The sequence below is a fragment of the Mercenaria mercenaria genome, chromosome 9 (genome assembly GCF_021730395.1).
Source record: "Mercenaria mercenaria strain notata chromosome 9, MADL_Memer_1, whole genome shotgun sequence".
Taxonomy (NCBI): Eukaryota; Metazoa; Mollusca; class Bivalvia; order Venerida; family Veneridae; genus Mercenaria; species Mercenaria mercenaria.
The window spans coordinates 46316081-46331761 of record NC_069369.1 but is presented as its reverse complement, the minus strand read 5'-3'; the positions used below and the strand labels follow the sequence as shown (position 1 = coordinate 46331761).

Sequence of the window (15681 nt, the reverse complement as noted above, 5' to 3'; positions counted from 1 at the left end):
TGTAATTAAGATTTCTTATCACATTGGGTATTTGTGCCTCTAACTGCATGTTCACTGTATTAAATTTAACAAATAAACAAGGCTTACGAGTGGTTTGTCGCCAGATTTATCACGGTTCAGAGTTCAGATGCGCAGGAATTGAACCACGAGGCAGAGGCGTAGCTGGCCTGAAAATCAGCATACGCACATGTGAATTCTTCGTATTTCTAGGGGGTCGGGGGGCATGCTCCCCCGAAAAAAAAATGAATTCTGTATCCCATTAGGAGCATTCTGGAGTACTTTGAGGCAAAATTCTAAGTAAATAAATTGGAACATGTTTCAAGGTTTTTGTTAGCTCTACACATAAGCGAACAAACTTTAAACTATTTCTGAGATAAAAAGCATGAATCGTTTGTCACTGTACTGTATATTGTATACCAAAGAAAACGCGCCATCATTATTACGTCACTGCATAATTGAAAACATCAGATTAACACAAGAAGTAATTGAGTTTTTAGCTCATCTGATTTTTTGAAAAAAAAAAGATATGTTATTGTCATCACTTATTCGATTATCCTTGGTATCACTGTTCTTCCGGATCTGGTAACATATCTGTTTCAATCCATACGTTGAGAGGTACTAGCAGGGACCTGTGAAACACTTGCCTCTTTGATTTCAGACATTAAAGGTTTTTCCTCTGTATAAGAGGATGTTTATATTTCAGGGTCTAGAGCACCTGTTTCCGGACTGGGTTCATTAGTTTTGAGCAGATCCCTTCTATTGCGTCTATAAATAGCACCATCTGGAGTGCAAACTGAATAAGAACTGCCTTTGTGCTTTTCAGTTACAATTGCTGGTTGCCAAGTTTATCAGCTGTTCTATCCGAGCTGTTTTACCTATACTAAGAGGCTCAAGGGATTTTGTCTGCCTGTCATAGTGTGATTTCCCCTTCCCTTTGCTAATCTTAATTTTTTCCTTCACCAGATTTGGGGAGATAATTTTGGGAGTGAGATTATCTTTTGAGGTGGGTAGTACAGACCTTAATTGTCTTCCCATAAGCAATTAAGCAGGGATAAGACCTGATTCTACAGGGGTTGTTCTGTACTCTAAAATTCCTATTAGTGGATCCCCTTTACTTGCTTTATCTTTTGTCAGAATTGTCTTGTCAAAAAGAGACATATTTTTCAGCTAGACCGTTTAACTGGTTATGGTATGGGCTACAGGTTTCATGCTTAAAGTCCCATTTCCTTGCAAAATCTGTAAACTCCTGTGAGCTATAACATGGCTCATTGTCAGATACAACCGTGTCACTTATTCCCCATCTGGCCATTATAGCTTTCATTCTGTTAATGATCGTATGGCTCTTCATGTCTGGGATCTCTTTGACCTCAAAATACCTGCTGTAGTAATCAACTACAATCAAAAAGCTTTTATTTTCCCAGGTGAATAGATCTGTACCTATGATTTGCCACAGGTAATCAGGCACTTCTGTAGGGATCAAAGACTCTCTATGATTTAAATTCCTATGCTGTAGACAGATGCTACATTTAAGTACATGTACCATGTTTGTTATGTCTGCAGAAATACCTGGCCAAAGCATTACATCAGCTGCACTCCTACGACATTTTCTAACCCCATATGACCTGATTGAACTAACTCTAACACTTTGACCTCATTACATTGGGCATGATTATTTTATTGCCCTTCATGATTAAGCCATCAACTGCAGCTAACTCATCTCTGTAGTTCCAATAAGCCTGAATATGTGGTGGACAATGACTTTTGGCTTCCGGCCAACCCTGAAGTATAACAGAACTCAATAGGGTCAATTGGCTGTCTTGATTAGTTAAGGACTTTATTTCTTTCATTTTTCTATCAGAGACTGGTAAACATGAAATTACCATGTTCACTTGCAAGTCCATGCCCTCAGACAGTTCTGGGTATGTGCCCTCAAGAGACTTCCTACTTAATGTCTCTGTAACTGAAGGAGCATGCGCCGCAAGCGAGCTGGGGCCGCAAACAGGGGTTTCTTAAAAATTGAAATGATCAGTTTGCACATCAACCTTCCGACCATAACTAAAATGGTGGAAGCGCCTACACCCAAATAAAATTGCAAACATTTCCTTCTCTATTTGTGCATAATTCATTTCGGAAGGGGTGAGAGACTTAGATGCATATGCAATTGGTTTTCCTTCCTGAAAAAGGGTAGCCCCTAAACCTTTCTTGCTGGCATCAACTTGCAAAGCCAGCATTTTGCTATGATCGTAATAAGCCAAGTCATGACCTGGTTCTGTGATTATATCCTTAATCAATTGAAACGTGTCCATTTGGGGCTTTTCCCAACAGAAATCAACATCTTTAGACAGAAGCTGTCTTATTGGGGCTGTGATTTCATATGAATTTGGTGCAAACCGTGACAGGTAGTTGACCATACCTAGAATAGTTTCAATTTCCGCCTTGTTGCATGGGGGTTGCATTTCCTTGGCTGGGTCAGATTTGAGCCCCTCTGAAGTATTAAATGGCAAAAATAGTCATCCTGGGTAACCCCTACTATCAGTTTATCTTCATTGAACCTAACACCCTTTTCTAGAGATCTCTGCAAAACTAGCCTAAGGTTTCTGTCATGTCTTATCCCGTTTTCACATACACCAGAATGTTATCCACTATGGCCACTACCCCACTTAATCCTTGATAGCATTCATCAATTTTACGAATGAATTCATCCCCAGAAGAGCGCAACCCAAATGAAAGCCTTAGGTAACGATATCTACCAAACATAGTATTGAACGTAGTAAGAAGAGATAATTGCTCAGTGTGTTTTAATGCCCAATAACCTGATCTTGCATCAAGCTTTGTAAAATATTTGGCCCTGCTAGTTGCGGCAGAATGTCGTCTAGAGTTCTCATAGGATAATGAGGACGGAGGATGGCTTTGTTCAGGTCCCTCGGGTCAAGACATATTCTTATATGTGCCTGGCGTTTCTCTGCCACAACCATGGAGCTTACCCAGTCTGTAGGTTCGTTAATCTTGGCAACAACACGTAAACATTCCATTCTGTCCAACTACTGTTTGGCTCTATCTTATAATGCTACAAGGACTTTACGGGATGGATGGACTACTGGTGTTACGGAGTGGTCAATGTGAATAGTACATTCCCCAGGGAAGAGTCCTATACCCTGAAAAACCTTTGTATGCTCATCCAGTACTAACATTTTCGTGAGAGGTACCTGATGGGTCTCGGATTATACTGAATATGTAAGCTCAACTGGACCAAAGTCGATGCTGGACTGGAGCCCAAACAATGGAGGTGACGTAATATCTATTACATGGAAAAGCACATTCCCCTTATGTCCTAACCCTGGGTGTATGCACTGGAGTGTTAAACATCCCCTTAACTCAAGCTCACTCCCATTGTATGAAGCTAACCTTGTTTTGGACTTTTCAAGGACTGACTTGGTGCCTAGACTCTGAAATATAGTAAATGGTAAAATGTTTACCTGACTGCCGATATCAATTTTGAATTTGACACACTGTTTAGTAGGACCAACCTCTATCTCTGCAAATATCTGCCCATTTGTTACTTTGGATTCAACACTGTAAACAAAGACAGTTTCACTATCTGTGCTGTCCTCACAGATTTCATAAACATTAGATCTACACATTAATTCAAAATGGTTCCATTTTTTACATTTAAGGCACTGTTTTCCTTTTGCAGGGCAGAACTGAGTCATTCCGTGTTTTTTACCCCAGTTCGGACAGCTGTGACGCCTTTTACTGGTGGTGTCTTCCCTGACACCCGACCTACCATTCTTCCTCCGCCCCCAACACCCCCACCCCGCCTGACCTGAGGTATTTTGACCAGGAGGAGTTGTGACCAGTATCCCGTAGCTCCTGTGTGCTCCTCCTAGCTCTGACAGCATTGACAGTGGAGCCTGTGGCCTGTGTTTGGTTCATCTCACGAAGTTGCTCCTGGGCATATTCTAAAGATTGACATATTTCCACTGATTTATCAAGTGTCAATTTGTCAACCTCATTTATCAGTTTTCTCTCATTCTTAATGATTTGACTCCGAAAACAACCCTATCTCGGATCATTTCCTCCTTGTCATGAAAATTGCAGTCTGTTGCAAGCAGTCTCAACTTTGTAATAAATTCCTCAAATGTATTTTCTCCTTGTACTTTCATGATAGAATTTGTACCGAGCAAAACAGAGTTTATTTTTGGTTGCAGGTGTACCTTAACAGCCTCACATATTGCCTTTAAGCTTTTCTTGTCATCAGCTGACAAACTTAATGTCCCATAGATATCTCAGCCTTTTTCTCCCATCCATAGTAACAAATATGTAATGTGTACAGTTTCTTCTTTTTCAACTAGAGGCCCTTTAAATATAGGATCACAGTGTTCTTGGAACTTTCTCCGTGCCTCAGGCTGATTGCTACAGTTCCAGTCCATGTTTGGCGTTGGAATACCACTGAGAGCCATCTTGCACAAATTAATTCAATCCGGTTTTAAATTAATTCATACAGAAAAATTCATGTAATATGCACTTAAAGTTAAACATTTCTTATCCTTTGGCTGTGAGTTACTATATTGGAGTAATGAATAGAACGACAACGATTGTGCTCTAACTATATTTAATTTGTAGTAGTTCTTTGCTAAACTCAAGTGATTTATTTATCTATTTATTTGGGTTTTACTGCGCACCAACACAGAGGTTATATGGCGCAAAAACAGGACTACAAATTTTGGTTTCACATCTCATTTACATCGAAATAAAAACATGAGGTATGGAATCAAAATTTGCATACCTGCTGAAATCACAGAGTTACAACAAAACCAAGTGTTAAGACCCTATGAGTCGCCTCTTACGATCATGCAAGGGTAAGGCAGTGGTTCCAATTCTTTTCATACACAGATCGTCCCAGAACCACATGTGGCTAAACTCAAGTGAGGCCCAGATAAAGCATGCATTACATTATATAGGTGAAGGGCACACAACTCAGTTACTACATACATTCTATTACATACACCTTATTCCTGAAAGAAAAAAATACATCCCAAGAGATCTAAGAACACGCAATATGGTATCTTTTCAAAAACTGTTTCAAGCTCTGATAGAACTGTTTTGTTAAAACTTGCAGTATTTGTTAAAAATGTGATGGAAAAGGTAATGTAATATTACTACCTTCCACCTACATAATATAACTTTTTACACATGTCTAGTCACGCTCAGATAGAATTATTATTTGAAATATGTTTGAAATGTCTTGAGACTGTTTTGTAGAAATTGTTTTGTATCATGCATATGCCCTTGGGGGCCTTGTATTGAAATAAACAGAAACTGAAACTGAGCATCAGCCGGATTCATTGTCTACCATACCATACCTACATAGGGACCTTTGCACGCTTATGCTTATATATGGCATTCCGCCGCCAGACTGCTAATGCTAGGTTAAAGTAATATCATTCTTCACAAAGACAACTGATATTTATTACGTGTTTAGAATTTGAAAAGAAATATTTTTTTTTCAGAAATAAAGAAGGAGCAAGCTGGTAAGAAAAGCTTTACACATGTGATTATCAAAATGATAAGCGAAGTTAAACGGACTGAATAACCGCTGCGAAATGTAAAGAATTTTAAATAGCAGACGCAGTAGTCCATTGATAACACTGTCTGACTATGAAACCAGGAGTCGCGAGTTCAAGTCCTCGTTTCTCCAACTAAAAATACTAACATTGGGTTAAGAGTCCTGTGTATGGGTGCTTTACATATGGTACGCTTAAGAACCAGGCGAGTGTCTGAATTAGAACGTCATCTGTATATTGCACAAGTTATTAACAGTCTTTTGGATGATTCGCCGATAAGGGTAACCGGTGACGACTACAGATAAACGTACAAACAAACAAGTTTTCTTAAATTGGTATAATCATTGAAAAGAAAGGAATGCATGCGAATTTGGCCGAAATTGAATGCCCAAAAAATATAGAATTCCAAAATATTATAGAAAAAAAAATATATATCTAGTTGTAGTCTATAATGATTGAATTTAGCAATGCAAAGCATTCTCTTTTTGCAATAACAGGGAAGAATACTCGAAAAAAGTTTGAACAACTTTGAAATTTGAAAACGTTCGTTATTTTTCAATTAATTGTGCTTTTAAGGAAGGAAGACTTAGACAGAACAGATCAAAAAATTTCTTCTAACTTAATAATCGATTAAACTAGGGAAATTTGGGAATATTTTTTTCAGGACATGCATTCATAAGAAGCTCTTCGAGGTTAGATATTGTCATTTACGGACAGTTCAAACTTACAAACTTGTGTTGCCCTTTTGGGGAAGTTAATTTCTTTTGCATTATACCGGGATAAGGGAGCGATATAGGTTAAAGTCACATATATCCTCCTTTCGAAAAAAGAACCACCGAGAGATAATCTAGAAAATTGTCTCCCCACTAACACCTAAGAATAAAATTTATAATGCAACTATATGAAATTTACACACCATCATCTGTGTAAGGTAATGAAGCCCCCTATAGAGCATTACATGGACTTCAGCAATAATTGTTTATTGACTTCAGCAAGGAATGGAGAAACAGTGGAGTACCCTTTAAAGCCATACAAAAACCACAGAATGTCAATGTCACGTTACATGTTGAAAATTGATCTACGGGACAGACTTAAACTGAATAATCGTAATTTTGAGGTAAGGAAATTTCTATGCATATAGCGTTGTTACTGTCCGGACGTACGTACGTCCAGAAATCTTGTGTCTCCAACTCCTCCCACACTATAAGCCTGCCTTGAACTTTCACAGATGAACAAGCCTGATGTGCAGATGACCACAAAGGAAGGATTTTTTTCTGTGACTATTTTTTCTGCAGTCATGGCCCTTTGATTGTTTTTTCTATATGGAATATAGAGAAAAATCTTGTGTGTACAACACTTCCCGCACTATTAGCCTGTTTTGCTTCAAAATTTCACTGATGAAAAAGCTTGATGTACAGATGATCATAAAGGATGGATTTCTTTCTGTGAATATTTTACTGCAGTTATGTCTCTTTGATAGCTTTTGGCACAGTATATGGGTCCTATGGACACAATTTCTTGTTGTTTTTGTTTTCATTGCGTTTGTCGATGTGTTTCTGTTGTTGCTGTTACGCGTGTAGGGATCATTGCTAGGAGAATTTTGCCCCCATTGTTGTGTGTGTGTTGTTCGGGGGGGGGTGGGGCTAGGGTAAGAGTTGCCTTGTGCGTCCGTCCTCCCCGAATGCTTCGTCGTACCTCAAAAAGTATTTGACATTGAGTCATCAAACCTGCACAGGATTGTTATTCAGCACGGGAAGTTGTGCGCCAGAGGTTTTAATTATGATCTCACACAGCCAGACCCGAGTTATTGACCTTGACTTAGTCAAAAATATGCATAAAAGGGCCTACGTTTGTGTCGCATATATCTCAAAAAGTATTTGACCCAGTATTATGAAACATTACAGGAACATTATTCAGCATATGAAGTTGTGCACATAAGGTTGTTTTTTTTAGTTTTTTTATATGCATCTCAAAAAGTATTTGACTTTAAGTCATAAATCATAAGGGGGTTGTTATGTAGCATGTGAAGTTGCGCGCCTGTTGTTCTGTTTTGGATTCCAATTAACCAGACTTGAGTTATGGTCTTTGACATAGTGAAATATACACATGAAGTGCTTAAAAGTTTGTAGGTATTGCTACAAAGTGTGGCGCAAATTGTAACGGATCAGCACATATAAATATTGAATGAATGACATTTATGATTCAAGTAACTGCCTGAATTACAGGTTCAGGGTGGAAAATTATAGTGGTATTTTGCCGCCAAACCTACACTTTTAATTATATTCTGAAATATGTTGAAAATGCTGACGAATTAAACACTGACAGTGCTGTGATAACTCAATCGATGGATAAGCTAAGACATGCACAAAAATAAGCGATTTTGGCCATATTAAAATCTTCAAACATAACTTTCAGTAATGGACCTTGTTTTTTATGTTTAGCCTTGTGTTCACCGCTGCTTCCGGGTAGATTTAAAACAATGCCTGTTTTACAAATACAAAATATGTGTGCTATAATCCAAAAATAAGTAGACCTATCAATTTCTTTTTTATCATTTTTAGATTTCGGATGAACTGTTGACCCATGCGGAACAGATTGTCAATAAATCAGGACTAGTCAAGTACTGGCATATATACAACAGTCCTTGCTTGATCATTACTATCGTTGTTTTTCTCCTTCTGCTTCTTGTCATGGCATGCTTTTTGGTTGTTTTGGTGACAACGTCTACTGACACGCCTCAGAGTTCGATCACACCAGCCGGTGCTGTGCTGGCCGTAGGTTTGCCATTGTTATTCGTGTTGTGGATCGTTAGTTTCTGCGTATATGTAACAGTTGTATGGAAAAGTAAACTTCAACAACAAGGTTATCCAAATAACTATGAGAACAAATTTAGAATTCAGGTAATGATTCATTCAATGGCCAATGTTTTTTTTTATCTGATGCTATATGATAACAAGCAAATTCGATGAATTGGTATCCCCCGCCGAAAGGGTTTGTGGTGAGGAATGGCAAAAAGATATATCCGGCAAAAAGTTAAGGATGTTAATAAGAAGCAAATAATTTCATTAGTCAAAATCAATTTAACAGAAAACAAACGTTTAATTAAAGAGTACATAATAAATGTATGATACTTTGATCCTGACTAAAGAATTTATTTTGATTGGGATATGCTTACTGTAATAAGCTTAGCTTTTAAAATTAAATGCAGTTAATTGAAATATGAGCTTGAAGTTTAACTGGAATGAAATATTGTCTTTGAGTGGTTTGGCACCAGGTGTTGCTGTTTTACATGTACATTTGAACTTAAAAGATCAGATGTCCTTAAGAGAACACAGGTAAGATATCTTGAACATGGCTGAGGGCAAGGTTTGTGCAGTCACAACTTAACATGTTGAAGGTTTGAACATTTAAAAAAAAAAAAAAAAAAAAGGAATGGAAATATATATATCTATATATAGATATATGACTATATTTATTTTTTTAGGGGGTGGGGGTGCAGGGGAACGGGAGAGGAAACAAAATTTCACATGTTGATTATAAATATTGATTGAAAATTAAAAATGAAAAAAAAAAAAAAGGTAAAAGGGTGAAGTTGGAGGGGGGAGTGGGGGGGGGAGGCAGAGGATGCATGATCAGTGGTGGGCATGACTGGGTGGAGAAGTGAGGTGAGGGAATGGTACAACTTGGAAGGTCTGAAAAAAATCTAAAATAACAAATGAAAAAAAAAAAAATTTTTTGCGGGGTTGGGAGGGGGAGGGTGTGTGACCAAGGCAAGTGGGTGACCAGGTGTGGGTGCGCAACTTCACATGTTTATAATAAATGTAAGAAAAGAATGAAAGAAATTTAATGAAATTCTGCCAAATGGTAAGTTTGTTATGTACAAATATGTGGATTTTTAGACAATTAAAGGGCAATAACTCTGAAGTTACAAAAAAAAAATCCATACAAAATTGTCTGTGCACAACCACATTATAGTGCTCTAAATTCTGTTAAAGTTTCATAGTTCTAGGTCAAATATATCAAAAGTTATGATGCAGAAATTGGCATATCTATAGATCTATAGTACCCTATATAGTTAACACTAGAAACTTCTAAGGGCCACAACTCTGGTGTTACTTGGGCAATCTGTCTGAAACTTGATGGGCCCCATAACCTCATAGTGGTGAACATGTATATGAAGTTTGTTTGGAAAAAATCTAAAACAAGGAATGAATTTTTTTTATTTTTTTTTTGGGGGGGGGGGGGGGGCGGGGGGGGGGGGGATCAAGCTAAGGGGGTGACCAGGTGTGGGTACACAACTTCACATGTTTACAATAAATGTTCATGGAAAAGAATGAAAGAAATTTAATGAAATTCTACCAAATGGTAAGTTTGTTGTGTACAAATATGTGGATTTTTATACAATTAAAGGGCAATAACTCTTAATTTACAAATAAATCCAAATGAAATTGTGTGTACACAACCACATTATGGTGATCTAAATTCTGTTTAAGTTTCATAGTTCTAGGTCAAATATATCAAAAGTTATGATGCAGAAATTGCCATATTTATAGTACCCTATATAGTTAACACTAGAAACTTCTAAGGGCCATAACTCTGGTGTTACTTGGGCAATCTGACTGAAACTTGACGGGCCGCAAGAACTCATTGTGGTGAACACGTATATGAAGTTTTAAATAAATATTCCCAACCATTTCCTAGATATGGCTCCGGACGGACGGAAAGACGGAAGGACGGACGGACGGACGGAAAGACGGACGGAAGGACGGACGGACGGACAACGCCAAAACTATATCCCTCCGACTTTCGTCGGGGGATAATAACTACGTCTGTATGTACGTACTTCCGTCCAATCTCATGCGTTTTCTTTAAATGTGGGCTTTTTGATCTTTTAAATAAAAGCAATGCACCAATTATTCTGGCAAAATCCGCTGCAAACTAATGAAGTAACGAGATTTTGAAATAAAATAAACTGCTGAAAAGCTGTATTGTCACATTTCAGCATCACTTGAATAGCTTGTCAGTCAATAGTCATAACTACTACCGAGGATCAATTGTTTAAACTACTGACCAAGCCATTCAATAAATATGCTATTGCATGACATCAGGAATTAATTTTCACAATTTTATTTTCAAATTTGTGACTTATTAGCCAATAAGGATAAGTTGAAAGTAGACCGGTCATATAAATGTTGTACAAATTGTGGACTAGCGATTTGTATAAGGGGTCATGTAATCATAGTTATCACTAAATGACTCTGAATATAAATCGACGGTCCATAGTTTGTGCTACTGTCCAGTCTATAGTTCAGCACTTAATTGTGCTGGGCTAAAGTCAATACTTGAAGAATATAATCATGAAAATATATTTAATAAACGCTTACTGAATGGCTTGCCGGTCAGTAAGTATACAGTATATCTTAAATAAGTTATAGAGTATTTTATCTACTTCAGGAAAGACGTCGACTTAACAACAAATTATGGGATGCTGTTAAAATGGATCCCAAAACTAGACAAGGATTGTTTGTTTTCTTTCACAGTGATGTATCCTTTAATATCTTGAATATATTTACATTATATTTCCTTTCCATTTGTAAACAAGATAATATTATAAATTGCACATATTTTGTGGCATTTAACATTAAAATCAGCTTCCCGGCAATTCTGTTCACCAGACAGAACAACTGCGACGTCATCTATGGAACGTTTTCCCTGACTAGACGCGGACGTCGTCAAAACAGCGGTCGGTTATCACTAAGCAGCGATGACGTAACTTTCTCGCCTTTCCTTTTGCTGTTCATATGAAATGAACGTCATAATTTTCAGTGAAAAAGAATAGGGAGAATGTAAATATTCTGCGATAAACAATGGTTGACGCGCGGACTGGTAAGAGAACATTATGACGTCAATTATGACGTCAAATTGCCACATGACGTCCGATACATTACTCCTCGGGTAAATGAAGTCTAGCATAATATTAATTAAAATATGTCAATGAGCATGTCAGAATGAATACAATCAAGGCCTTCTTGTGATTTATCGTTTAATTTACCACTGTTCATCTTTCAGATGCTTCAGTACTTAACAACTCGGGCTAACGCCTCCGTGGTTCAATTCCTACGAATCTGAACTCTGAACCGTGGTAAATTACACGATAAACCACTCGAAGCCCTTGTATTGATTATTTGTTAAATAAAACCTTAACCTGATCAGCACAATGTGTGATATTTGAAGAAAAGAAAATGTTGTCTGTGACAAGATCGAAGTGATACATTTAAAAAATATAATGTACATAACTGAATGACGCCGTTACTTTTCTTAACATTACAAAGTCATTGGTTGTTATGTGGTTCAATTTAAATCCTTGCAAGGTATAGTATCACTATGATATTACGATAATAAGCAAAACGACTCATTTCCTTCAATGGAAACAAATGCGTTGGCTTTTTAATTCATATTCTTCAATAAATAACATTGTTGTAAAAGAATTTCAGAGGTACTAGTATTCAAAAATCCCTTCGCATTCCTCAGTTTCTGCCAGTATGTTTGTAGTATTTATTCTGTAATTAATACACAACGACTGTAAAAACTCGTCCTGCATATATATATTACTTTAATATGGCTATAGTTTCAGTCTTTTTATTGAACGTGAAACTGAACAGAATTTAGATGATTATGTCTTTGTTTCAGTCATCACTTAACGTGCAGATGTTCATATTGTTGGGTATTTTGTCACATTGTCGACACAGGTCTTACTGTATTCTGATGAACTATAGAAATGAATTATTGTGAGTGGAAAATGAAAGTTCTTTTAAAAGAATCTTTGTCATGCACTGGCAATTTGTTGAATGATCCATTTATCTTGTTTTAAACAGGATTTGTTCATAAGAAAACTTGACAGAAAGGAACATTTACGAAAATATATTAACAGGGGTGAATCTCCCGAGGTAAAGTATAACATAAACGGTGTCTGGTAATTTATTTCTATCCATGTCATAATGTCATCGTAAGGTGTCATGGGGCGTTTGTGGTGAAGTGCGGGAACGATTTAACTTTTGTGCAATGAAAGGCATACACAACCATAAAAAAAGGCATGCGCTTCCTTCAGCTCTGCACCAAACGAAAATACTGAACAGACAATAAAAATAGATACACTAAATATCGAAGAACGAAATGTAATAACTAGATACTAAATTAATTATGCTGTCGTTCAGGCTCATGTAATGTATTTGGTTTACCTCCCGTCAAGTGAATTTTCATCTTTGTAGGCTATTATCAAGATAACATGTACACGCATTTCTAATGGAAAGGCATTCTAACAGGTACTTCGGAAATATATATATATAGTGTTAATGTCCCGTAAAACAAAAATCAATTGTTAATGGTATATTTTGTAGAGAACACCAAATTTCTACTTCAAGTCTTAGAACTGTGGCATGACAACAATGGTCGACTGTCTAAAAGTCTAGTCACTAAAAACCAAGTTTTAAACTAGCACATTTAGTAAATTGGTATCCCCGACCAAATGGGATAATGGTTTCACATTTCGAAAGCACTCATTGCCTACAAAAAGCGCCTACAGTATATTTTAAAAATGGATGTCAGCTTGGTCCCAATGTAGGATTCCTCACTCAAGTTATTTAGCTGAAACAGCTTACATATTTTTTCACAAAAATTCCTCATTTCTAACAGAAATTATTGAGTAAAACACATTTTAAGTTTAAGTATATTTGTTAGAATACCAAAATGCAACTGGATATTTGTCCCTGTACAAGATAGTAAGTACCAAATTTCCCTGTAGCAGTTTTAAATATTTCTATATAAATATATCCTTCATCCTTCAATGTTCCAGATATTATCTGGAAACCCCCTATCCACCCCGACCCCGTCAAATTCGACCGCTGCGGTCACAATCCCCACTCTAACCCCTTTGATATGTTAAATAAAAACTATAAAATCTGATTAATCAACCACTAAAATATACTAGTGATAATGTTAAGATGATTATTTTCTATTTGTATACGGACTGAATTGATCATGTTATGGAATGTCCATAAAAACATTAATTCTAAACTGATGAATTATATCAGTTTCCCATTTTTCTTTAACCCAAGTATGACCAAATGAAAGCTCTATAGCTGAAGAATAGTTTACCGCTTGTTCATCATGGATTTCTTATTATCAATTGAGTTATAATGGGCATTAGTCAAAGTCAGGCATTTGTGGATATTTATAATAATACAGACTCATATTGATGAAAAATTGATTGAAATATGGTATAATTCTTACTACGGTGATGCCTTTTTGCCTGCGTAGAGGCATACAGACACTAAATAGGAAAATAGCGCGAAAAAAATGGTAGTCGCATAATGGCGGATTCAAATTGTCCTAAGTTGTTTTTTTTTTGCTCTGTTGAGCTATTTTCCTTATTTTCTTTCAAACTGCATTTTTTTCTGAAATCACATTACAGATCTATGCTTGACATGTAGGTAGCATTTTCATAATGAAATAATAACACGACAGAATTTGTCATGGAAACTTAGATCATACACCACCACTACAATTTGGGGGGTATCATTTTTAGCTCACCTGAGCCAAAGGGGTTTTGTGACCGCTCGATGTCCGTCCGTCCGTCAACAATTTCTAAAAAAAAATCTTCTTCAAAACCACTAGGCAGATTTACACCAAACTTCACAGGAATGATCCTTGGGAGACCCCCTTTCAAAATTGTTCAAAGAATTGCATTCCACACAGAACTCTGGTTGCCATGGCAACCGAAAGGAAAAACTTAAAAAATCTTCTTGTCCAAAACCACAAGGCGTAGAGCCTCGATATTTGGCATGTGACATCTATAACGGTCCTCTATATTGTCCAAATTATGCCCCTGGGGTGAAAAGAGGCCCCGCCCCGGGGGTCCCAAGTTTTACATAGACTTATATAGGAAAAAAAAACTTTAAAAATCTTCTTGTCTGAAACCACAAGATCTAGGCATTTGATATTTGGTATGTAGCATTGCCTTGTGGTCCTCTACCAAAATTGTTCAAATTATACCCCTGTGGTGAAGAAGCCCCGCCCCGGGTGTCCCAAGTTTTACATAGACTTATATAGGAAAAAACTTAAAAATTTTCTTGTCTGAAACCACAAGACCTAGGCCTTTGATATTTGGTTTGCAGCATTGCCTTGTGGTCCTCTACCAAGATGGTTCAAATTATTACCGGGGCGGGGCCTCAAGTTTTACATAGACTTTATATTATATGAAAAAAAAAAACTTTAAAATCTTCTTGCCTGAAACTGCAAGTCCTAGGCTTTTGATAGTTGGTGTGTTGCATTGCCTTAGTTGGTCCTCTACCAAAATTGTTCAAATTATGGTCCTGGGGTGAAAAGAGGTCCTGCCCTGGGGGTTCCAAGTTTTACATAGACTTATATAGGAAAAAACTTTAAAAATCTTCTTGTCTGAAAGTTCAAGGCCTAAGCCTTTGATATTTGGTATGTAGCATTGCCTAGTGGTTCTCCAAGATTGTTCAAATTATGCCCCTGGGGTGAAAAGGGGCCCCGCCCAGGGGTCACTTAGTTTTTATATGAGTTATATAGGAAGAAATACTTCAAAAATTATCTGATCATATTTCCTAGACTGTTTAATTATAATTATCTGATGACCCCAAGTAATTAGGGGTCATTTGACTGAGACCTTGACCTACTTTTTGTTTTTAAGCCTTGAAATTTGGACGACATATACAGTTTAGCACGCCGGTTTTAAAACTGACTTTCAGTGACCATGAATGTGACCTACTGGTCTACTTTCTTAATATTTTAGCATCAGTTTGACATTTGAAACATGTAGCTCATATTACTCAGGTGAGCGATCCAGGGTCATCATGACCCTCTTGTTTAGCTGATCTTGCAGTTTGTGTTTGACTGAAAATTTGTTTCTTGCATCAAACATGGCCCCCACTTTTCTTTTGATTTTTATTCAGCACTGACAATACTCTTCAAGAAAATGCAACTTACAGACATTTAAAATGGGTCCTGATGTGTGCTGCGGTCATTGTAAATATGTGTTTTGCATAGAATAGTGCGCAAAATTTTACTTCCGTTACTAAGGAAAAGACCTAGTGTA

The 15681-nt window shown here is 37.0% G+C and overlaps 1 protein-coding gene across 1 annotated transcript in view; it reads left to right on the top strand.

Moving 5' to 3' along the window:
* Positions 1-5508: 5508 nt before the first annotated feature.
* Positions 5509-15681, top strand: part of LOC123547030 (uncharacterized) — a 10733-nt gene continuing 560 nt past the window's right edge. Inside the window, exons 1-6 of the mRNA XM_053551327.1 lie at positions 5509-5531; positions 6557-6681; positions 8126-8464; positions 11019-11108; positions 11897-11935; positions 12440-12511. Of these exons, the coding sequence (XP_053407302.1) occupies positions 6610-6681; positions 8126-8464; positions 11019-11108; positions 11897-11935; positions 12440-12511 (612 nt within the window). The 5' untranslated portion in view covers positions 5509-5531; positions 6557-6609. The remainder of the gene's footprint in view (positions 5532-6556; positions 6682-8125; positions 8465-11018; positions 11109-11896; positions 11936-12439; positions 12512-15681) is intronic.